The sequence below is a fragment of the Zootoca vivipara genome, chromosome 1, assembly GCF_965207765.1.
Source record: "Zootoca vivipara chromosome 1, rZooViv2.hap1.1, whole genome shotgun sequence".
Lineage (NCBI taxonomy): Eukaryota > Metazoa > Chordata > Lepidosauria > Squamata > Lacertidae > Zootoca > Zootoca vivipara.
The window spans coordinates 47820365-47846358 of NC_142582.1; the positions used below are offsets into that span (position 1 = coordinate 47820365).

General features: G+C 41.8%; 1 protein-coding gene across 1 annotated transcript in view; it reads left to right on the forward strand.

Annotated features, from left to right (window-relative positions):
* Positions 1 to 22442, forward strand: part of XRCC5 (X-ray repair cross complementing 5) — a 38562-nt gene extending 16120 nt beyond the window's left edge. The window contains exons 11-21 of the mRNA XM_035128258.3: positions 1064 to 1201; positions 1744 to 1834; positions 2648 to 2781; positions 4954 to 5150; positions 6919 to 7012; positions 8177 to 8246; positions 15643 to 15752; positions 16282 to 16378; positions 18370 to 18437; positions 20435 to 20509; positions 21212 to 22442. Coding sequence (XP_034984149.1) covers positions 1064 to 1201; positions 1744 to 1834; positions 2648 to 2781; positions 4954 to 5150; positions 6919 to 7012; positions 8177 to 8246; positions 15643 to 15752; positions 16282 to 16378; positions 18370 to 18437; positions 20435 to 20509; positions 21212 to 21226 — 1089 coding nt within the window. The 3' untranslated portion in view covers positions 21227 to 22442. The remainder of the gene's footprint in view (positions 1 to 1063; positions 1202 to 1743; positions 1835 to 2647; positions 2782 to 4953; positions 5151 to 6918; positions 7013 to 8176; positions 8247 to 15642; positions 15753 to 16281; positions 16379 to 18369; positions 18438 to 20434; positions 20510 to 21211) is intronic.
* The last annotated feature ends 3552 nt before the right edge of the window (positions 22443 to 25994 follow it).

Sequence of the window (25994 nt, forward strand, 5' to 3'; positions counted from 1 at the left end):
CTTCGGACCTGTCCTGTGTGACAGGCGGGGGTGGGGGGGAAGCGGAGATCGTTCTCCGCTCTCCCCCCACCCCCGCCTGTCACCAAAGATCGGCGGGCGCTCCTTGCTGGGCTTGACAAGCCCGGCAAACAGCGCCCGCCGATCTTCGGACCTGTCCTGTGTGACAGGCGGGGGTGGGGGGGAAGCGGAGATCGTGCTCCGCTCTCCCCCCACCCCCGCCTGTCACCAAAGATCGGCGGGCGCTGTTTGCTGGGCTTGACAAGCCCGGCAAACAGCGCCCGCCGATCTTCGGCCCTGTGCTGTGTGACAGGCGGGGGTGGGGGGGGAAGTGGAGATCGTTCTCCGCTCTTCCCCCATCCCCGCCTGTCACCGAAGATCGGCGGTCGCTCCTAGCTGGGCTTGACAAGCCCGGCAAACAGCGCCCGCCGACCTGTGCTGTGTGACAGGCGGGGGTGGGGGAGAAGCGGAGATCGTTCTCCGCTCTCCCCCCATCCCCGCCTGTCACCGAAGATCGGCGGGCGCTCCTAGCTGGGCTTGACAAGCCCGGCAAACAGCGCCCGCCGACCTGTGCTGTGTGACAGGCGGGGGTGGGGGGAAGCGGAGATCGTTCTCCGCTCTCCGCCCACCCCCGCCTGTCACCGAAGATCGGCGGGCGCTGTTTGCTGGGCTTGACAAGCCCGGCAAACAGCGCCCGCGTGCACTTTATTAAAAAATAAGACATCCCTCAAAAATAAGCCATGTCGTGTTTTTTTGAAGAAAAAATTAATATAAGACATGACTTATAATATGAGAAACACGGTAATATCACACGAGGGTTTGTTTTTAAATCTGCAACTTTAAATATAGACACATTTAATTTTGACACGGTGGTGCAGTATATATGAGGGTGCCCTACTTCAGTATGTCTCTTGATGTTGTGCACTGTCACTGCTTTTGAAGAGGTAGAAAAGGTGACATTTCAGTCAGACTGCTGGCTCAAAACCTACCTCTTTGATTTTCCATGACTGCTGCGGTTCCCAGGCTTTCATCGTACTTGCATATAATTGCATCTCTCCTTTGACAGGCTGCAGCCGTGGCTCTTTCTGCCCTCATTCATGCTTTGGATGAGTTGGATATGGTGGCCATAGTGCGTTATGTCTATGACAGAAGATCGCACCCGCAAGTTGGAGTAGCCTTTCCATTAATTAAGAATGAATATGAGGTATAGTGAATGTGCATATGGAACACAGTGCTTAATAAGCATTGCTTTGGTTAAGCACTGACTAAAGTGGGGGCGGACACTAGCTTTCATGTTCTTTTGACTGGCAAAAATAAGCACAAGAAGAAAGGGCATTGTTTGAGGTGGTGTGAGCCGGCGGAGTGTGTGGATAAAGGATGCCCAGTGAAGCTCTGTAAATGGGAAGTGCAGAACTTTTTGGTGATGGCCGTGGTTTGGAATCTTAAAAGAAACAAGCTTGACAGAGCACTATAAGAAACCAATCAGAGTCCCAAATTTGGAAACTGCTCTGTCATAGGAACTATATTTTAATTAGTAGGTAGAAAAAGATAAGGACACGTCAAGCCATTCTCCAAGAAATGCTGAGGGCAGCTTTGTTGAATTTTATTTTAATAATTTCATGAACATTTCTGTTGAATGTGTGCTAGTCTAGAATGTGTTTTGCACTATGTGTTAGATACTACGATAACTCAACTGAAATGAAAATGTTTTTTCCCCCCTTTGACATTCCCCCTCTCTCCTTACAGTGTTTGGCCTATGTACAGCTACCGTATATGGAAGATTTGAGGCAATACATGTTTTCCTCCTTAAAAAACAATAAAAAGTTTACACCAACAGGTGAGCTTTGAACTTTGGCATCATTAACAGAGCAATCCTACATATGCCTACTCAGAAATAAGCCTCTTTCTGAGTTTAGTGCTCCTTATTCCCAGGTGCATGTCTGTACGGTTGCAATATGCAGGACATTTCATGCTGTCAGGCTAAGTTTTCCCCATCCTATACTTGTGCACCTGTTTATTCCTTCCTCCATGTAGAACTTTACTTTTGTCCCTGTTGAAATTCATTTTGTTAGTTTTGGCACAGTTCTCCAATCTGTTATGGTCATATTGAATCCTGATTCCAACTTCTGAGATATTAGCCATTCCACCCATTCAGGTACCTGGTACTGCCCAATTAGGCTCAAATGGCCTCTGGATTTGGCCTGCCAGGCCATTTTGGGAAACCACACCCAATTGTTGATCACTTAACATCACATAGGGAGCTCCCTTGTCTCCAATCTGTGAGGTGCTTATTTTCCCTTAGAAGTCAGTGGGAGAAAATGAAAGGGACTGCATCTGCAGAAATATTTCATGTGGGCACTTGAAAGGCAAGTGAGGATACAGATGTTGGGGTTACCAGTAGTGAAGTTGTAGAGGAAAGTTCCTACCTCAGCTGTGCAACTGTCCTGATCGCAACTGTTTACATTTTCCCTCAGAAGTGAAACGGCTTCCATTGATTTCAGTGGGAGAAAGTAAATGCAGCCTAGTGTTATGAGCACTTTTCTCATTTGAGACTGTGAGGGCAGGGGGTAGTGGGAAAAGTGAGCATGGCTACCGTATCTTTATCTCCTGGATGTATTGAATATTCCTTTGTCTATATCTGATGGCACAGAGGATCAGTTGTGTGCAGTTGACTCTCTGATTGACTCCATGAGTTTGGTTTATGAAGATGAGAGTGAAGGGACCAGCCAGGATATATTTAAAACCAGCAAATTCCCCAACCCTCAATTTCAAAGATTGTACCAGGTAAGAGGATGACCATATCACTGTTACCTTAAAACATTCCCTATTTTTTCCTCTATTTTCCTTCTCTGTTTTAAGCTGTAGCAAAAACAACTTTGTCACAAATGTAATGTGATAAAGTTAGGCCTGTGCATGTGAGAACAACTACCTCGCCCCTTGCCGTTGGTTATCACAGTGAACATTTCTGTATCCTTACTTGCCTTGTAGGAAATAGAGCAAGATGCTTTCAGTCAGTCCCACTAGGGTCTTTGGGGTGTTTACAAATTATGTAGACTGGGGACAGTGTGCTGTATTCAAGTGGTTTTGTGCTATTGCGAAGCCACTGATGTAGCAGCCTGCTTAAATTATGTAGCATTTCCCCCACAAGTGCTTCCTCCACCTGGTTCAGAGCAGAATAACCTATACATGGCCCCTCATCATTTATTTACTGGAGTCTCACAGGAAAATGTGTGGGCAGCATAAAATAATTCAGTGTTTCACTGCTGAAAGTGTTGGACTATATCTGAGAAACTCCTACAGAGAAGCTGGGTATTTTGACAGGCAGGCCTGAGTTAAAGAAGCTTTAACATCCAGCGCTGGGTGGCTTAAATTGATGAAATAGGAAATACAGGTTCAATTCTACCATAGCAATATTTACAAATCCTAAAGTTCTGCCAGCCACACGGATCTCTGTATGCTTTTAACAAAAATAGCATGTAGCACACAGGAGGGCTTCAGTGTTTGCTTGCTTGCTTTTATTTTGAATATTTTTAGGCTGCCTTTCCGTTGCTGAATAAAAATGAATTAGTTAAAAAAAATCAGTATATTTTGATCTAAAATTGGGGAAATTATAAGGGAAATAAGGACCTATCAATGGAACAACTGATGTAAATTGGCCTTTTTCTTGCTGATTTTAAATCAGTTTCATGTAAATCGAACAAATCTGCTTCAGGACAGGGTCCTTACAACTAACAGAAAGGTGGCTTACAACTATCAGAAAGCCATAAAATTCAGTAATAAACTATTCTATTAAACACCAAATTTCATTATGCTTACATTATGTATGCTCGTGCTATATGAACACTTTCACTTCAGATTATTACTTGTAATCTCATATGATTCCAGAATGCCATCTTTCACTGAATGTCACTGAAAGAATGTTTCTCCCAACATAGACCTGCCCATTCATTAAATCTTGAGAACAAATCCTGTTAGTTGTGCTGGGGGCTGCAGAAGTTCATCTTGTGGCAACTTGGAACAGGGCCTTCTCTGCAATGATACCCGTTTTGTGGGATGATAGTCCCTCTGAAATATAGACTGTAATTGTGCTTCCATTGGTTGTTTTTTTAAAAATCTATTTGGCCTGTGATGCCAGTTCTAACAGTTCCTGACTATAGTATTTGTGGTGGAATATGTTTTTATTGAATTGTTTTTATCTTTATTGTAAATTGCCTTGTTTTTGTTATTATTTCAATATTTATCAAAATGGGTTTAAATCAATAAAATTTCATGCCATGGAATATTTGAACTTTGCTCTGCAACAAATCCCATGTTACATTCATGAAAAGCATATTGCATATTAGAAACCAAAGTGAACCCCATGTACTGTGTTTGTGGTTGTTGTTGTTGTTGTTTAGTTGTTTAGTCGTGTCCAACTCTTCGTGACCCCATGGACCAGAGCACGCCAGGCACTCCTGTCTTCCACTGCCTCCCGCAGTTTGGTCAAACTCATGTTGGTAGCTTCGAGAACACTGTCCAACCATCTCGTCCTCTGTCATCCCCTTCTCCTTGTGCCCTCAATCTTTCCCAACAGCAGGGTCTTTTCCAGGGAATCCTAACTTCTCAGGAAGTGGCCAAAGTATTGGAGCCTCAGCTTCACGATCTGTCCTTCCAGTGAGCACTCAGGGCTGATTTCCTTAAGAATGAACAGGTTTGATCTTCTTGCAGTCCATGGGACTCTCAAGAGTCTCCCCAGCACCATAATTCAAAAGCATCAATTCTTCGGCGATCAGCCTTCTTTATGGTCCAGCTCTCATATACTGTGTTATATGTATGTATATTTGTGTGTGTGTGTGTGTGTGTGTGTGTGTGTGTGTGTGTGTGTGTGCGTGTGTGTGTGAGAGAGAGAGAGAAAGAAAGAGAAAGAGAAACAGACAGACAAACAGAATCACTTGTCCTCTTTTGCTTTCCCATCAGTGCCTACAGCATAAGGCTTTCTATCCTGATGTACCTTTGCCTCCTATTGAAAAACACCTCTCAGACATGTTGGGGACACCACAAGAAGTGACTGAGAAATGCCAGGCTCCCCTTGAGAAATTAAAATTGCTTTTTCCCTTGAAGGAAGCAGATAAAATTAAAGAGCAGAAGACAGCTCAGCATATCTTCAAAGATAAGTAAGTTGGCCTTGTGCAAATTGTTTGTTCCCTAATTGTAATAGTATTCAGTTTCCTCTAGATTTCATTACCTTTGTGTGTAAAGAGATGCAGGTTTTTTTGGTTGGATGTAGACGATGTAGACTTAGTTTCTGTCTTTTGTGCCCTCATAATCTCAAGGACAAAGATGCCTCTTTGCATACGGTAGGGAGGCATGTGTTGCTGTTCTTAATGGTTTTCTCCAGCATAGCTCAAGAGAATGCCACCTTCTCTGTGGCTTTTATGATAGGTGAGGTAGACCAAAAGCATGCTCTGCTCTTGAGTAGACTATCTGCTTTTAATTTTAGCTATCAAGGACCCATAGAAGAGGGCTTTCAGTATCCGTTCCGCAATTGTGGAACTTTATTTCTCCAGAATGATGCCAAATGTGTGAGAGTGTAGGAGCCAGTGTGGGGTAACGGTTAGTGTTTGACGTGGAGACCAGGGTTTGAATCCCCACTCAGCCATGAAGCTCACTGGGTGACCCTGAGCCAGTCACCATCTGATAGTCAAGGTATACCACCTTGAGCTCCTTGGAGGAAAATGGTGGTATATAAATGTCATAAAATAAATAAAAATGCCAATATTTCAGGTTAGACTGTCCTTAGATGTGTGTCAAGGGTGAACTGTTTTAACCGTGCCAAGTTTTACGCTGTTTTTTCATAAGGATGCTATTTTAACCAGGGTTTCCCATTCTAAGTTGTGGGGATGCCGCAAATTTAAATAAGACTACATTGGAAAGAATAAAACAAATCTTGCTGGCCTAGCCTGCTAAATTAGGTGTCTGGATGGAGAATCTGTATGTGCCAGATAGACAGTGTAGTTTCTTTTCACACGAAAAGGGGAAAAGACACTGACATAGAAGTAACTCTACAGTTCATCTCACGTGGATCTTCCTTCTTGATACCCTAAACCAAAAAATAGTGGGTTCAGACCACAGATAAGCAGCCTCCAAGCTGCTGCAGTAACATGTGAATCAGGTCACAATCTCAATTCCTGTTGGAGTCTTCATACTTCATGCAGTACGCTAAATGTGGGTTTGATTTACATGAGTTTAAAACTACTTGTTAAAAATTAGATATTTGGCTTTCGAAAGCAATTTTGATTGAAGTCTAAGGCTATCCAGTGAGAGAGAGAGAGAGGTCTTGCATATTTTTAATTGGGGTTTGTCGTGTAAATACTGACAGCTGCAAGTTGATCTAGCTTTTTTGCGTGTTGATCAAGGAGATGGGTTTAATGACATACAGGTCTTCAGTGTACACAGATACTTAATAGTTATCCATTTCACGACATGAACTAGAAAATTACATTGGAAGGGTAAATAGATTTCCTTCTTAAACATTAAATTTCCATTAACTTTCATGCCAGTTTAATCATGAAAAAGAAATCTGATGTGAATGCATAATATCATGAAAGTGTTAGCGCAGATAGATGAAAGCCCAAGTTGCCATATTGGCAAACTATAGGGATAATACCTCCCCCCCCCCCCACAGGGACCTAGGAAAAGCAATAGCCTTCTCCTGTTTGCTACCCCATTATTCTGGGGTAAAATTTGATTCCTTATTTTCCGATTCCCTTTTGACTGAAACAGGTGTAATTTGTTAGAAGCCCTAAATACATCTGCAGAACTAGAAGTGTTGCTCTTGAAACTATTTTCACAATATATATGTGTTTAAGATATAAATTGCCCTGTTAGTTTATTCCTGAAATAGTTTCTTCAGATTGATAACCTTGTCTTGTCTGCTTCCAGTAATGAAGATGGGCCTAATGCTAAAAAGGCAAAAACAGAAGATGATGAAGGAGACTTTAGGATTGCAAACCTTGCTGAAGGCAATGTCACCATAGTAAGTACTTTTGGCAGATGCTAATAAGTTAGATTGGCTGTCATGGTAAGCATGTCACTCCCTGACATGGGGTTATTTCCAGTGTCCACATAGGCCAATTTCTCCCCACATAATTATCCAATGTGGTGATGGATGGGGAAGTGGGGAAGTGTGCTTGCCTTCATTTGGGTAAGATGATGGAGAAACACACAGGCTCCTTGAAATGTCCCCTTTACTCCCCAAGAATGCCATGCTGGCAACGATAGTTCTGAGACACAATTTAGATGAGTGAGTTATGTTTCAAGATCAGTTCACATTTTATATGTCACTGTTTTGCCCCCTTCACATACCAATGGTCTACTGGTGGAGCAGTGTATCTTGTGAACTACGAATTTTCAGATTGCAGAAGCAGCTGCTTAGATAATCACGATGACGCCAACATGAACTTCTGAGATACAGAAGTTGCATGGGTTGAAAGCCAGGTGTATTAACTAGTCCTCGCATATACCTTGATCATAACCACATTTGTTTGGCAGCAGTATGACCATGGAATCTTATGGCCAAGTGCATAAGATCGTATCCCCTGAACGCAGTCTGTCTGTCTGTCTGTCTGTCTGTCTCTCTCTCTCCCCAGTTGTACCTTGAAAGTCGAATGGAATCTGTTCTGGAAGTCCGTTCGACTTCCAAAACGTTCGGAAACCAAAGCACAGCTTCTTATGGGCTGCAGGAAGCTCCTGCAGCCCATCGGAAGCCACGGAAGCCCCATTGGATGTTTGGGTTCCAAAGAACATTTGCAAACCGGAACAGTCACTTCCGGGTTTGTGGTGTTTGGGATCCAAGGTATGACTGTATATATTCAGAAAATGTTACATATGTTGTAAGAAAGAAATATTGTAGGAGTGGAATGACAGGCAGAGGGACTGGCCAAGCTCCCTGCTGTTCTTCTTTTCTTTGACAAAGTTAATTGCAGTCAAACTTCATTCACAGTGGGTGGGTGTTCCTTGCGAATCTGCTTTTGTTCTTGATACCTGTTAAGGCATTGTTGAGGACATGCTGTCCCTGAATGGATATGTACCAATGAAAGCAAGTGAGCTTATAGGAACATTGGGTGTTCCCCTTTACTAAGTGAGACCATTGATCTAGAACATAGGCTGGAGATGTAACCTTTGCTGGATTATTTTGTAGGTTGGAAGTGTTAATCCTGCAGAAAACTTCAAAGTGCTGGTGAGGCAGAAAAATGTTGACTTCAAGGATGGTAAGTGGATAGGTGTTTGTTTTCTAATTGCTTTTGACAATCCATTTGGGGTCCAGGGATTCTGAGCTCAAAAACCACCAACCCATTTTTTCTTAATCAGCCAAATTCTATGTACTTCTATGAAGACAGCGTGAATTGTGATAAATGAATATCCTCTATACTTAAGTAATTTTTCTGTGCCCAGTAGGAGGAATATTGGTATATATGGAATAGGACTGGATAGGTGTGGCATTTTCATTTATTGTTTATATTACTGGAATTTGACTTTGATTGCTCAGGTTTATTTGTGTACAATTGTAATAGTCTCCTCTTAGTCATCATTTATAATGTTTGCTTTCTCACCTGAACTTCACCAGTACAGTTGCTGCCTTAATTATGTCAAATGGCAGCAACAATACTTTGAATTTTCTAAGGACACAATCCAAACTCCTGTTTGTGGGGATTGATGGGGCCAGTGCCTCAGCCTGGCTGCTTGCCGTGGAAGGTATGTGTGAGTGTGTGTGTGTGGGACACACACAATCAGACATGATTTTGACCCAGTCAGAGTGCCATCTACAGGCTGGCACAGTGATTGGGCCTGATGTGATCATGTGACAGATGTGAGAAGGCTTAATATCCAAGTACCACCCAACCCTCTCTGGCAGACAGTGGGAGAGCTGGATGCATGGGCCTAGCCGGGGGGGGCAGGGAGGGGCAGCTGCCCCCCCAGTCAATAAAAATAAATAAAAAGATAGCAAACTGAGGTTCTGCTCTCAGTTTTGCTAGGGATGGACAAAAAGCCTGTCCATCCCTAAAAAAAATTCTGGCTATGCCCATGGCTGGATGGAGGGATCAAAGCTCCCCCACCCCAGATATAAGAGGGAGAGGAGGGATTGCTCTGAAAATGGTAAACTTAGCAAAATGTTGTTGACTTAGACCACATGTACTTTAAAAATCATTGCTAATAAAATAAATAGTGCATTAGGAACTTTAGTTCTGTAAGACTGGAGTGTCTTTAACAAGCATTTATTAAAATCAGCTCAGTAGATGGGAAACTGTCGGCTCACTAGCTGCTTCTGAAGTGTCTAATGTCTTTGCTTGAATGGCTTGGACACTTAGTGCCAATTTACCTTCCGCTTGTGGAATGCTTTATAATTACAGGGTAGATTGTGTGGGATATGGTCTACATACTCATTAAGGAAAAGAGATTGGTGACATTCTAAAGTGTTCCCATTCAGCATATGAGTGTGTTAATTTAAAAGTAGAAAACCCGAGAAATAGCTTTGGATGTAATGAAAATACAGTATTTTAACTTCCCAAGTATTTTTTTATTTTTATTTTTTGGTGAAACTGTTTATTCTAACTTCATCTTATTTACGTCAGGGATGGAGATGGTGAGATCCAAAACTACTCCTGCCATAGGCAACTTTTGAGAGGTAGGTGGGGCCACCCACCTGTCAATCACCTGCCCATCGCTTAGAATGATTTTTCCTTTCTGGATATAATTTGGCACATCTTGAGTTATAGTTCCTTTTTCTGCCACTACGTAGTGATTCTTCCTTTTCAGTTTGGCCCCATGGGTGTGCCTGCCCCACACCTGACACCCCATGGTTCAGGGCAACTGAGATACCTTGTAGGCCTACTTCGTCCTTTGCCTATTCAAAGCATGAAAACACAAAAGAGAGATAGATGCCGCCCAGAAAACCTGTACTCAGTTTCATTTAAAGAGTGCACATACACACAGTCCTGTACATAATTATAATAAAGGTTATGTGCAGTAAAGGGGAGGAGTCTGCTCATGCACAGAATCTCAGCTTTCTGAGGGAGGGGAAAAATTCTTGAGGGAAATAGCGCTGAGGTGGACAAATTAATACATCAAACCTTGTAATTATGAGTTGGTGCTGCTGCTATTAAGTAGTAGCAGGTCACAATTTGGTGCATTTTACCAAATCGTGTGAAACTAAGGTGGCCAGGTGCAAAGGGGGACAGATCTCTTGCGCCTTTAATAGTTTCCTCTTCTATACAGGTATAAAGGTGTATCCGGTTATTCTGGGTGAGAGTGAATTGGCAGGCTCTCTCTTGAAACATCAAATCTCCCACTTAATTGTTATTCAGGCCAGAGGATGTCTTTCTCTCCCAAGTCTTTTTCTCAAGCCGAAGTCCCGTCAAGACTATTCTGCATCAGTTTCTTTTTTCTTCCTATGGGTGAGTGATTTGTCAGTGATGGCAAATCTGATTTGGAAGATTTGGCAGTACATGCATTTGAGGTCGGAGATCCTGTTGGCCAACAAGTTCCATTTCCTTGAACAGAGGACCCTTTTTACAAAGGTTGCAGTGACCCTGCAGACTCTCAACATCCAGACTTTGTGTGCTGGTTGCAGTCAGTGTCAGCCTTTTTTTAAATACAGCATTGACCACTTCTGTTGTTTCAGCAAAGTCCCGGGAAGCCCAAAGCATATATAGACCCCAAATATTTGATATTCATTTGATGCATTAGAATACTTTGATGAACTATTACCTGAAATACTCTAATTTCCTTTACGCCTTTGGCCTTGGACTCTCTCTCTCTCTCTCTCTCTCTCTCTCTCTCTCTCTCTCTGTGTGTGTGTGTGTGTGTGTGTGTGTGTGTGATGGAGAGAATGAAAAAAGAGAGTAGGGTTTCTAGCTAGATTACATAATTATTTATTTGTTAATAAAAATATTTCTATACTGCTGTATCATAAAAGATGAAGTGCTTAACAAAAAGCATATGGGTCAAAAAAAGCCACATAGAAAATTAAAATCAAAGAACATCAACTAATTGCTATGGAATGAAGTTTTCTTAATTGCCTGTGTCTACTGCTTGCTGGCGTAGAAAAGTCTTCAGCAGGCATTGAAAGGTTACAACAGAAGGACAATCTGTATTGACAGAGCATTCTACAGGACTGGGCCGATGGCACTAATGACTCAGTTTCTTATTTTAATCCTCCTTTCCTACAGTCATAGGAACATAGGAAGCTGCCTTATACCAGATCAGAATATTGGCCCATTTAGCTTGGTATTTTCTACACTGACTGGCAATGGCTCTGCAGAATTTCAGACAAGGGTCTCTCCCACCCTTACCTGGAGTTGCTGGTGACTGAACCTGGGCCCTTCGGCATGCAAAGCTGATGCTCTACTACTAAGCTGCAGCCCTTCAGTCTCACTCAAACTCCTGGGGAAAGCCATTGCATGCAGCTATGTGGGTTATTGTAATACTTGAAAGCAGATGGAGCAGAGAGCTCAGGTAACTGCCCACATTTGCTTGTGGTTGGACAGGGCCATCCACCTCCTCCCTTTCGCTTTGTTGGAATTGGCAAGTGTGGGGACATAAGCAGTTGCCCTATAACAAGTTGGGAGTGGCTCTCCATGTTTTCAGGCAGGACCTACCTGGAGATCTTGAGAATTGAACCTGGGGCTTTCCACATGCAGAGCAGATGGTTTGCCCAGATTTACAGCCCTTTTCTTGGGTCATATGAGATCATGGGGATTTGTATGTTGTGTTAGATTCAGATGTGCTAGTCGCTCTGCCTTATGTTTCTTGTTTATTTCTAGTACTGAATTCTACTGCTTCATTGAACGATTCAAGCAGATTTTTAGTCCCAGGGGAGCTATTACCAAAAAAGTGCTATCACTAAGCAGAAATGGGCTCAGGTCTGTTTTCAGATATCTGCTAGTGTCATAGGAGAGAAACCAGGTTGTTATTTTAATGGAGGGAAAAGGTCAACGTGCTAGGATAAACTTGAGAATTATTTGAAGCTCCTTTCTCACAATGAAGACTTCTATTACACTTTTTTGGTGCCTGGGGTTTTAATTTAACACATCAATGAAGAAGCAGCGCTCCAGAACTAAGAGGTGTGGGGAACAGCAGGGCTTAATTTTTATTGTTGCAATTTGTAAGAAATTAGAATATTTTATGAGAAACTCATTAGCCATGAGAGGGGAGGGCAAGGGGAGTGAATTCACTTGTGGAGCTGAAATTTAAAGTTTCCATTGATTTGTACATTTATTCCAGCTTCTTGTTGAAGCCAAGCTTTCATTACTACTACTATAGTTAGTGCCAGCTATGTGCCTTGATACTACTACTACTACTACTACTACAACTACAAGATAATAATAATAAAACTGGATTGTGAGATGCTGAAAAGGATCTCTCCCTATACTAGGTGAAGGGGCGTTAAAATGGTAAATGCAGTTCAGTATAAACAAGTGTAAAGCGATGAACAGTGGGGCAAAAACCACCCAATTTTTCATATAATCCAACATACCACTCACTCAGATGGCTTTAATAGCAGATGAGACAAATTCACTGAGGATAAGACTGCCAGTGATCATAGCTAATCATGATCAGTGGCTACTGGTTGTGATGGCTATATATTGCCTCTGATTCCAGTTTCTGGGGAGACATCTGCCTGGCAACTGTGAGAATAGGATGCTGGACTAGATGGGTCTTTGGACTGATCCATCTGGGTTCTTTTTAAGTTCTGAAGCTTGTAGATGAATGATAATGGACCCAGTTTACATTTAGGTGAGCTATGGTTAACCAGCTGAAGGTAATTTAAAAACTGTGTCCCAAGGAAATATAGAGTTACTTAGTGGCCTCTCAGCATCTCTGCAGCATTAGAATTGGTGGACAGGCTTGCATGCACATGCCAAAACCCCTTTTTGTTTTTTAAGCTCCAATTTTGGGAATAACTTGTGGATTATCATTTGTCCACAGATTTCTGTCCCCAACCCTCCTCACAGACTTATTCTCAATAGGAACACAAAGCTAATGGTGTGGTGAGCTCTTTCAGACTTGAAAGAAACACTGATCTCTTCAGCTCAGCTAGGGGGCTCTTTGTAGATCCTGCTTCCTCTCAGACCGTGCTGGCACTAGATTCTATCCCATGTGCAGAAACCTGTCTCTGCTTATGGATAGGTTTCCCTACATTGGGGTCCAATTATGTATGCCCATATATCCATACAAGGACACATTTTAGGAATGCACATTCTTTCTAATATTGTATTATGATCATTCTTGTCAGCTAATGGGCCTTGAAAGCATGTTTTCAGTTTCATTTACATTCAAGGATGCAGCAAAGCTTTTGAGTTACCTCGTGTCCTCGGAGATTAATAAGTTGTAATGACTCCTTCAGTGATTATGTATCTTATTATCCCATTAATGGAAGTTGTAATGACTCAGTTCAAATGCATTGGTGAGTTGTAGATTGCTTAGGCTGACATAGACTTCTTGTATTCCTTACAGATAGAAATTAAACATGTGCTAAAACATCTCCAGAAGCAAAATATGTGTGGGGTGTGGGGGTGTTAAGTTCTGCTGCTTAAATCTCATCTGCTCACATCACAAGTAACTTTAGCTGATTGGCAGGTGAGTGGGTTGGTTTTTTTTGTGTGTGTGAGAGGTGAAGCCTGGTGAGCCAAGATTGGCCCATAGATTGGAAGTTCTTCATCCCTGATTTAAGATCTTGAAAAAAGTTTTGTTGTCTACCACTTCCATAATAACATGAGAAGAGCACTGCTTGATCACACCAAAGAACTGAGTTCCGGTGAGTTCCAGCTGAAAAAAAGCCCTGCTCTGCATGATAATAAATTTATCAAGCTCCAGGCACACATGTATGTCCTTTGTTCTTCAGCATATGAGAAATAGGCTTTTACTCAGTCTCTTTCAGAGAGCCTCACATCTTCAGTTTTTAAGAGATTATTAGTGTGACCTTTAAAATGTTTGCATGGCATCCAAATGGCATTTTAAATTGTCCCGCTCCCCAAGGGGTATCTAATGAAACTGAGAATTTTAAAAATCAGGTTTTTTTAAAAAAAACCATTCTTCAACCACCTCACAACACTCCTATTTCATCTTATTTATACTGTTGTTTCTGTTTGGGCTATAGAAGTGTAAAGTGCAACAGGGCAAAATATACTTAACTGGTATTTCATATGAGCATCATTTTTATTGCCGATAAATGTACATGTAAAATGTGATAAAGGTCTCAGTAACTATTGGTCAGGACTTAATGATCAGTATCCCCTTTTGATCTGAGCCTTTACTGGCTATGTGAAGAGGAAGAATTTCCTCTAGGAGGTGTTGCCTTCATTGATTGGCTATGCCATGTCTTTCTACTTTCTACTCGGTCTGTCTCAATTCCTACTCCACCACTTTGACCCAGTTTTGTCTTGCGTATGATGTTTCTTTCATGAGATACTAACCTAGTAAAAGAAGGAGAATCAAAACGTTATCATCAGTATTTTGGATCCTGTATTTTCTTTCATGAACAGAAACAGAATTCACATTTATGGAACAAGGCTTTCCCATGTCTCACCCACAATAGTTTGGTGTGGAATATTGTGCCTAGGGTTTGCAGATGGAGATGGGAGTTGGTGGAAAACACACACACACACACACACACACACACACACCCTTCTTCAAATGAGCAGAGAAACAACTAAACAACTTGAGTGCCAAGCTGTTATCTTGAGTGCGGGGGTGGCACCTTGAATAAAATATTGTGGGGGCCCAGGTAAGTCCCACCCCTCATAATCAATCACATGACACAGTGCGCACACACCATTTGATTGGGAATGCCCATCGACTTTGTGGGGGCCCCAGCCCCCTCAGATATTTTATTGTGGGGGCTGAAGCACCCATGGCTCCTATGCATGAGTGCTAGCATTTTAATTACCACAGCTTTTGCTAGTTTTACAGCACCAGTTAATAGACAGGCTCAAATCTTTATCCTGTTTCCAACTATAGCTACTTGGGTTTGCCTATTCTGCTTTGCACATCTGGATTTTATTCTATGGGCTCCTATTTAATAACAGTTCCTATATTGTGAACTTCCAAAATCAGATTGGGAAAGATCCCGAGCTTCCCTACCCTCTCTCCCTACGGGGTATTTTTGACAGGACAGCGTAGCCATGATGTCAGGTGGCCCAAGAAGCCTTGCTTTGGGCAGCGATTCCAGTGGGGCTTGCTGTAAGCACTGATCAGTGATTGGCATGTAAACAAAAAGACACCAAATTCAAAAAATGCAGCCTTTCTGATGCAAAGGAAGAGTTGGGAGCGCTCTGAAGAGCATGTTCCCAATTCTTCTTGGTTTTTGTTGTGGCTTGAAGTTTCCTGCACCTGTCTTCTTGTACGACATTAGGCATGTGCTAGCTAGCAGGCATGTGATTTCCCCCAAACAGCCTGGCAGGCCAATCTCCAAGGCCAAATTAGGCCCACGGGCCAGAGGTTGCCATTCCCTGCCCTAAATCAAATAAATTATTGCCACCTGCTGAAGCCCCTGCTTCCCATGTCAAAGTTCCAACCTTAGTTTTAATGCATATGTAGTTTGCACAAGATACACATTGATTCTGCCTTATGGGCCATTTTTCTAATTTTCTGGTTCTTGCCTTTTAGTTAGTCAGCAGCTGATAAACCACATCCACCAGTTTCTGGAGAACAAGGGGCATCTGTATTATATGAAGAGCATCGACTGCATAAAAGTTTTCCGAGAGGAAGCTATTAAGGTAATGCGCATGTGGAAACTGCACTCATTGCTAGAGAGTAGGGGGATGACGTGGCTCTCCATACTGAAAATAAGCATTGTTAACAGTTGAGACAACATCAAAAAGGATGCACAGAATTAAAATGGCTATGGCATTCTGGAGGCTTAAAAGACACCTTGGTGTTATATATTGGCCTTTTGGCCTCTTCAGAGTTTAGACCAAGTTCCACTGGGGCTTTTCAAATGTGGAAAGACAATACCTCTGACCTGTTAGATGAAAAGGAAGCTGTGCAATTCCCAAATAACTTCTTGAGTAAAGCAAATCACAAAAAAGACAGTGTTGCTTTGTGAAATGTCATTTCTTTAGTGACTCACTGTGCATTAGAAGTTCGCTTCTAAGTGAGGCCAGATAAATGTGCAGTGGTTTGAAATGTTACCCCCCCCATTTATTCAGGCAGAGTATTATGATGAATTAAGAATATGGTGTCACTTGGGTTTCATGCTAACTTTTATTCATCACTGTGATTCCTTTGTTATCCTTGTTGTTTCAGCTGTCAGAGGTGCAGTGCTTTAATGATTTTCTGCAGGCCCTGAAAAAGAGAGTGGAAGATAAAAATTTAACTGATTTCTGGGAGACTGTAATACAAGGTATGTCAGACATTATTTACAATGAACGGTGCAAGGGGGAGGAGAGGAGTGAAGCTTAGAGGCAAATCGGAAATTGCATGATTGTGCTCACAATTCTTTCCAGAAGAATGAGTAGACTGAATGCAGACCTGTAGTACATCTCTGCAGAGAATCTATATTAAAAACATGGTTTTTATTTTATTTTATTATTTTATTTTATGTACAGTATGTAGGGTGTGTGTGTGACAGAGATCTGGAATGCATTTATTTCCTTTTTTGTTATGTCCCCCCCCCCAATTATTTTACTTACCACTTCGTCCAGTTGTATCTATTTACCTTACTTTGTAGATCTGGAATGCATTTGATTTTTTTCCCCTTGTGTGCCATAAAATGGGATACAAAATAATAATATATACGAATTCATCGTGCCATGTGCGAGTCCTGACTAGTGTCATTTGAGTTAATGAGGTTTAACTGTAAGCATAAAGGAGAAAGAAAGCGGAGCAATGAATTGGAACTAGTACAAAAGGTGTTCACGTCAGGGACTGCAGAGAATGGTGGCTAATAGCTTTGTTTAGACATGCACTAGCATTTATTTCTAGTTATGTATTTATTCAGCTATTTACTCACAAAAATGTCCAAGCGGTGCACACAAAGATTACAAAAGTATACAGTGTATAAAATCAATCATAAAAACAAGCCTCATGGGTTTTCATTTTAACTGTTGATGTAACCTTTGACAAGTTACTGTATCTCTCTGTCCTGGTACAGTGGAACCTCGGTTTACAATTACCTCTGTTTATGAACGCCTCCATTTACGAACGCCGCAGACCCAGAAGTGTTTACATCCGGGTTCCGCGGAGTCGGCTGCGCAGCTCGCTTCTGCTCAGCGTGTGCTCTATTGGCGCTTCGCGCACGCGCAAAAGCGTGCCTTTGGGGAGCGAATGCCTCCGTTTACGAACACCTCCGTGGAACGGATTGCGTTCGTAAACCGAGGTTCCACTGTATCTCCTTTTGTGAAAGGGGAGCATTGGTTTTGGTTAAGGAAATGTTGGGATATACTGCACAGTATGTAACAGTGTGTCTTTATTGCAAGACACTAGCAAACAAAGTATTGTCTAGTTGTTTACCATCGGCATATGGGATTTGGCCTTCCTTTTCCATACAAACCCTTTCCTTCCAGCATCCCTTCCTGTTACTAGGTCCTATGTGAGGTTCCCTACCACCACTGCTGCTCTCCTTCCTGGCATTTAGTCTCCTTGCATCTCAGTCCCCCTGTATTCTCTGCAGCACAAACCTCTTGCCATCTTTAAAATGTTTGTGAAGGTTTTGCTCCTCTTCTTCAGGCAACGTGGAGCTGGTCCTGTCCATGGCCCATTCATGAGGTTTTTAACCTCATGTTCACCACTCCTTAAATCTCAGCTATCCTGACTCCTAAACCCTTATTCTCATTTCTTCCTATCTGAAGGCCCTACACGAGATTCTTATGTAAGCTAAACATGTTAGTCAATCTTATATTACTCATCTGTCCCCGCAAAAGTTATTCGGTAAATATTCCATCATAGTTACAGTAGCTCAGTTAGTGGTTAAATGCAGCTTATAAGTGTGACTTACATGAGGCATGGTGAATGTGTACAGGGACCAGTTGTTAGGCACATTAACTTCTCAAATTACACTTGACATATACACTTGGCTTAGTTCAACATCACCGTATGCCATGTAAAACCCGCTTTATTCATTTTTTCTCTCCAGACGAGCAAAATTGGTATAACTCAAAGTCATCTTTCTGGTATTCTAGAAACTAGTTGGTCCAGGGAAAAGCACACACCTTGAAATGGTTGTTTTTTAATCTATCACAAACATTCATTAGTTGTTTGTATACACCATGGTACCTGAGTTTTTTGGTACCCTGTGGACCTCAAAAAAGCATTGTTTTCATGACTGTAAAATCTTCTACTTCCACTCGGAGAAAATTATAGTATGGTACTTGTCTTTCGTTTGATTATTCTTAGATAGAATTTCCTTGATCACCAAAGAAGAAACCGAAGGAAGCTCTCTGACAGCTGAAGATGCCCAAAAGGTATTGGATAGAGTGCCTTTCTTTTTTAAGGTCAGAAATATGTGGCTTACAAGGAAAGGTTTCTCCATTGGAATTTCTGTCAGTATGTAGTGTGGCGAAGACCAGGTAATGTTCTTTTGGGTGTGCAGATTGTGGAGTTTGGGGGGCATTTCCTGTGCCACCTTAAGCAGCAAAATATCTTGGTACAGCTTCCTGTATGCTTGTGCACAGATGTGCATTCATGGTAGCAGGTCTCTATCTCCAGCTGCCCAGTGAGTCCACCAGCTATTTTGTCCTCCCTACTCCATGTTCTTAGGCCATGCCCCCACATGCAGCAAATTGAGATGGTAGAATTTGGGACTATACCACTTAGATGGAAGGTGTGGGGGTGCCATTTTAAAATGTTACTGTACTAGATAAATAATATATCCTACTTGCATATATTATCTAAAAATTTCTCCCTGGTACTCTAGTTTACTATATGCAGGGAGCTTTTTACATAGGGAAGCATTGTGCCCCTGCATTCTAAAGTGGCAAAAGCTACTCTTCTACCTCCTTTCTTGCTGATTCTGCTGAATATTTTATCCAGGCATTGAAGTTGATTTATTCAGCACATGGAAAGCCATTTCCCATGTAAGCTTGTATCCCACTTAAATGCACTGTGTGCCATGATATATTTGTATGTAATGCTAGCATGTGAGCAGGACAAGTCATCTAAGTCACTGATCATTCTAAGTTGCATGAATGGGACAGTGCATGAGATAAATCCATTTACATGGGTAAGAGCTTACCCTTTGGCCCACATCTTGTATTGACAGGGACTTTAATTCCTTTCCTTGGGAGAATTGTTCTCTCTAAGGCAGTATATTCATGAAAGCGCACAGGTGGGGAGCGTGTTCCTCTTCAGAACACAGAGCTGCAATGTTATAAGAACAGCCCTGCCAAGCACAGCCTGTCGTTATCTCAAGGAAGGTAATGGATTTCAGCACAACCATTACGTGTAATTTTGCTTCTGCATAAATGTAAAACAGATCTTGTCAGGAAAGAATAAAAATCAACTGCTGATACTCTGTGCCTTCTTGATGGGAAATAAAAAGTTTAATTTTGTTGCTAAGCAATTTCTCATCCTCAGCGTCTTCAAGACTCTGATGTGTTGTTTACATCTAATTTAGTGCCGAGATGCCACTCTAGAGGCCTTGGAGCAAATATGGAACTTTCAGAAATAGCATTTTACCTTAATTAACTATGTAAAATGGGATCTGCTCCAGTGGAAAAGGGCTTTTAAATTTGACAACTTGCTTTTACTTCAATATTGCCTGTACAGTAATGGTTTTACATCCACAGTGTCAGGGAAAGAAGCATACGGGGATGATGTGTTAAGACTGTGCAGTCTTCTCAGTTGATTAACCTTAGCAGATCTGTGATGCTTTCTGCTTCAAAGGCCATAGCAGCCTTAAGTTAAACACTATGTGTAGAGTAACATTTGTCTGCAGCTTAGAAAACACTCACCTTTGGACTCTGATGCAACTAGAGCAGCCATCATACATTGTGATTTTTTTTATTTGGGGAGCTGCAGTTAGAGCATTTGTAAAAAAAATTATGTTGCTGGGAATTTGAATTGGATTAAATTTGTGACTTTAAAAACCTTTCTATGCTCTGTGGCTGTGACTCATTGCTCAGTTTGGAGATCTTAAGTGGTTTAAAGACTTTAGCCCAGGTTGGAACGGGCCATTTTCTGAGTATCAAAGGTTGCAATGGAATCATATAAGAAACTGCAGAACAAAATTGAAATTTGGAAGTTTTAGTCAAACATAATTTGCTAGCATACTTTTACACACTGATTTGTTTGTATTGTATTGTGACTTCAATATTTATTTATTTGATGATATTCAATTGTTTTAAAATTTGTTCTAATTTCATTTCTTCCACTTTCTATTATTATTCAACGTTACTGTAATAGATAATAAAAAATCACAATGGAATTCCCTATTGACATTTGAATAACTGTTTGTTTATAGTTCTTGGCTCCCAAAGAAAAGCTCACGGAAACTTCACCAGTGGCAGATGATGGCGGCGGCGATGTTGATGATCTGGTAAGTACTGTATTTTAAAGAATTATTCCAACATGATTACTTTAAGTAAGTGGATTGTACTGGAGGATGGTGCGGGTGATAAATATTCATGTTATTGTGAAGTTTCTTACATTTCCGTATCTCAGGGGTGGGGGAGGGGGCAGCTGGTGCAGTATGAGGCAGACCCAGCTCACTAAAGCTGCTTTATCTGAGCCTTGGTAACCCTACCAGATTTGAATCAAGAGGTCATAAAATATTTTCTCATTTTATCAGGCAGTGGTTCTCAAATTGTGGATCAGGAATTAAGATAGGGAATTAATGGATCACTCCCCATTCCCTTGCAATAAATGACTTAGGGTCAGGGTGTTAGTAGTGTTAGTTAAGAGTGATTAATGTTGGTTGTCACCCTCTACCTGTAAGTTCCCTGTAAAGGCTTAACATTTACAGACCTCGCTTCTCTAAACACCCTCTGTACCTGTGGGAAAAGCTGCTGGGTCAGAAAGGATTTGGCGTTAAGACTGAATCGAGCCTTCTTGCTTTTTTTGTTTCTGTAATGAATGGAGCACTGCCATAAACTGTATTATAGTAGTAAATCTCTCTTACTTAAGTTTTAAAAGGCTGTACATATTTTTCTTCAATAACCATCGCTTTGTACGTGGCCGGCCCAAGCTTTAGCCTGAAATTGATGGCCCCATTTTCAATTCTGCCATTTTGCTTTTGCAGCTGGACATGATTTAAGTGGATGGACAGCATCTCAGAATGGGATCTGAAGATGTTTCGAGGCCCCAGAGAGAATGACATGGGTGGTAAAGAAAGGTGTGACCAGGAAGTCCTGTGTAGATACTCCAACCCAGAAAGAGGGCACTGGCTCCAAGGAAATCTCCAGGATGGTGCAAATCTTCATTTTCTTTAATTCATCACAAGTTACCAACGCAATGCATTGAATTTTACCTGCTCAGTCTCCATTTAATAAGACAGATTCACATTCTCTAAAAGCAGATACCTGTTGTTGCCATATGTTGGCCTTTGTTATAGTCACAAGAGATTTTGATGCCTTAACCTCACTGCCTGCAGAGGGAATGCTATCAGAATGAAATCCCAATAGACTTCGTATCCAGAAATAAGTGTGTCTTTTTGGCATACTAACATAAATATTGTCTGTTCATGAATGCCGTAAACACCTGAAATACCAATGAAGAATTTAAAAAAGATTCCAAAGATTTGTACTCATAAACTGCAACCCAGAAAAGCCTCTTGACTTGCAAATGTTTATCTGGTGAAGCTCATGGTTTATGTTTCCTTTCCAAGGCAGCACCTTCCAGGTGAATCACAAGCCAGTTTTTATACACAGAGGTGTTTTGTTTTGTTTTGTTGCCAATTCAGAGTTTGCATATCTATGCCTTCAAATGGTTAGAAGCAGCTGCTGAACATCCCACCCTACTGCTCTGTGGGTTCCTTCATCAAGCCCTTTCTATTTGTCTTTTGTAGCCAGCTGTGCTCTAGTGTTAGTTGTCAGCAGTTGAAAGGAGTGGATGAAGCTATCGGCAGAGGACAAGAGTGGGAGCCACAACGGCTGCATCCTTTCCCCCTGACTTGGAGCATTTAAAGTCACAACCACAGCCTGTGGTACATACATAGCATTCCTCCTGATGTTGCCATACACGGTTCAGATCAGTCATTTAACTTCTTTCATCTTCCTCCTCACATTCCTCCCAATCCCCAATTTCTACACCCAAAGTCAGGTTTTTGCCCTTAACGATCATCAGTTTTTAGCTGTCTTGGTTAGTTTTCATAACTAACGGTGCACCTAGTTGCCATTGCCACTGATGCTAAAAGCATGGGGTAGATGTAGGCTGGCTTGATGCAGTGTAATTTGTTAAACCCTCTGTTGTAAAGATGATATTGTTGCTATAGAAAAATTATATATTAAAAGCCAAAGTATGTTTAGTAGGAACCTTGTCTTGTCATTTCTGTACTCTGTGCAACACGGCTGCTTATTCATAAAACAAGGGTATCTTCTATCCTCATCACAAGGAGGGTAAGTTTAAGGGCACTTAAAAGCCTCTGCTTTCCAAGTGAGGGCATGAAAATAAGCAGAAGGGGGGGGACTTTTTTAAAAAAGTGGCTTGAGTCTGTCACCAGTTCTTTGGTGTGGTGATTGTTCTTCTCTTGTCATGCTGGTCCACTAGTAGCATTCATCACAGCAAGTGACACAGTTAATTTACCTACAGTTGCCCATCATCTGAAAAAAAAACCCCATGATCCTTGGAGAAAGCTGATGTCTGGAAGGGCTCTTGTTTATCTTCCCTTGCCACAGGATCCAGTCACATCTTTGCAAAAGGAGGCTCCTGGGGTGAGCTTCCAAATGCTGATGGACTGTGAATTGACTGCCTTAACCAGAAGATTAATATATCAAAGTGTCTGTTTTCTTTCATAGTTGTGATTTTAATGAACAGAGATGTAATCAATCAGTTTATTTTAGATGTATTGCTAGCCCCCTTTTTGGGGGTGGGGGGATTAGTCTATTAATTGTTTGGCTTTCAATCAATTAAATCAGCAATCATTCTGAAAGTTAATGTATTTTGCGGTCAGAATAGTGGGTGGACTGCAAACTGCTAAATATTGTGTAACGTTCAACTGCCCTGCTGTTAGCTCTGTGGCTGCCTTATGAAACTTTTGAAACTTCTGCCAAGAGTTTAATAACTAATCAAAGAGGCAGCAGTAGTGCAGCGGCTTTAAACATGGGACTGTGGTCATGGGAGATATTTTCTGGCCGCAAGAGAATTGCATCCCAAGTCTGAAAATCTTGCTGTTGGCTACAGGTTTTGAGAGCCTTATGTTTCTCACCTACAGTGGTGCCTCGCTAGACGAATGCCCTGTAAGACGAATATTTCGCTTAACGAATAGATTTTTCTAGCGGAGGTTGCCTCGCAAAACGAATTCGTTTTGCGAAAAATTCGTCTAGCGAATCGAGGTTTGGTTTCCCATAGGAATGCATTGAAATTCAATTAATGCGTTCCTATGGGCAAATAAATAAATAAATAAATAAATTCAATGCATCCCTATGGGATTAGCTAGACGAATTTTTCGTTATACGAATTGACCCTTGGAACGAATTAAATTCGTCTAGCGAGGCACCACTGTATTTGCTGACCTGCAGCACATTGTAGCACACACAGCAGATCCATAGAATTGTACTTTTACGAAAAGGCTCTCTAATAGCCACCCAGACAAAAATGAGAGATCCGTTTTTTGCAGATTTGGCTTCAGGTTCCGCCACCCTTGTGGCATCAGACAAGCCACTCATTTTGCAGTCCAACTTTCCCACGTGTAAAAAGAGTGATAGGGTTGTTCTGAGGATTCACGTGTAAGCCACTGTGAATCTTCTTGAGTTAAGCAAAACCACAATGAGCTGGAAAATGTTCCCTGATATGCAGTAGACCCAAACCAGCTGTTCTAATTTCAACCACTCAAGAATGGATTCAGGACGTTATGTGAACACAGAGACAGATGGATACTGCTCAGAGCATAAAGCTGCAGCTCGGATGTTTTGACTTTCCACATATTTCTCTGACGGTTATTGGCTATATGCACGTGCTTAAAGCCTTCAAAATGAAATGTTAAAGGCTGGAAATGGATCCATTGTCTCACTTCTCCCATCTCCTCCTGCTGTCATATAGGATGAGAAACAATGAGCAGTTTACTAGTTGCCATAAGCTTTGTGTCTCGCTTTGTTTATTGGTGCCCTGAGCGTGCTGGAATTGTATTATTGGCTGGGCAGTTGTGCTGTGAACGCCTTGAGAGGAGAGGCATAATTTATATGTACTAATAGAACTTGCGAGATAGTCACACTTATCTCGGGCTCAGCAGGCCGCCAAGCACAGAATATGGTTGTGAGAATGTTGCCTGTTATGTTCCAGCAGAAACACTTAAAATTGGGTTCTCTATTTTTATGAGGTTTCTCAAAGGCAGATAATTTGTTATGTGTGTTAACAGGGGTGTCAGTAATTGGTGTTTGAATGACTCTGGGTTTTTTAATGCCCAATATCTCAATCAATAATGTGCATGGCAGGGGCAAACATGCCAGCCTTGAGTTGTTATAGATGAGCTGGGAGGTTTTTACAAGGGGTTTGGCCTTCTCCGACTGAAAGCAAGAGCTGCCTTATATTCGCTCTCTGTTTTTGTTGGCTTGTTCTCTGCTGTCACCTCCCTATTTATTGGTTTTATTTATTGGCTGGCCTTCCTAGCACACCTGTTGCCTTTCTTGTCCTGCACAAGTGCTCAGAATAAGAACAGCCCTCTATGCAGCAATAAGAGGAGGAGGAAGGGCAGCTGAGACTCAGAGAAGCGTTAGCTCTTCAACAAATACCAAACACAGTGGTACCTTGCAAGACGAATGCCTCGCGCAATGAAAAATTTGCAAGACGAAAGCGTTTTGCGATGTTTTTGGTGACTCGCAATACGAAGTTTTCTATGGCCGTGTTTTGCAAGACGAATTTTTTTGCGGTTTTTTTTGGCTGCGTCAAACCGCGCTTCGCAATACAAAATTATTGCAAGACGAAGCGACTCACGGAACGAATTAATTTCGTCTTGCGAGGCACCACTGTACCGAGAATTCTCAGTGTAGTATAGTGATTAGAGGCTCGTATTCAAAATCCCTATTTAGCTAGAAAATTCACTGGATGACCATGGACCAGTTGTTCTCCCTTAACCTGACCTACCTCACAGAGAAAATGGGCAAAGAAAACTATATAAACCGCTCTGCTTGGAGAAAGGGGCAGGTTAGAAATGCTGTCTATGGAATGACAGGTTGACTCCAGCTCTTTACTTCCATGGCAGGGGCAGACTTTGGTGTTTCGAATTTCAGCTGCGCCTTGTGAGAGACCAGAAGTCTGTGCCCCCCCCCAATTTCTGTTCTGCACATGCACTGTGTCATAGTCGTGAAGACCTGTAGTGCCCCCCTCAGCTTGGTGCCCAGTGCAGTTTCCTAAATCCACTTCTGATCTTAGATTTGATACCCCTCACTTTGGAGTAGAAATTCCTTCTGGCATGTGGGTGACTTAAATTACTGAAGGACAAGAAAAAGTTAACAGCACAGCCTAGATACAGGTAGGTAGCCGTCTGAGTCGAAACAAAATAAAAAAATTCCTTCAGTAGCACCTTAAAGACCAACTAAGTTTTTATTTTGGTATGAGCTTTCGTGTGCATGCACACTTCACCAGATACACTGAAACAGAAGCCACCAGACCCTTATGTATATTCAGAGGGTGGGGGGTGATGGGAATGGGTGATGGGCTGATAGGAGTGGTAAACCACAGCCTAGAATTCATGTGCAGGATTGTTGTGATGGTGGGAGCACAGCGTTTCCTTCCCTGCTACCTTTCTAGGTGTTTTGGGTGATAAAGAAAGCTATTGGCACCCAGCAATGCCCATCCACAAGAAAACATTTTTTTAAATAGCCTACTGCAACATGTTTACAAGGATCTTGCGACAGCTCAAGTATGAT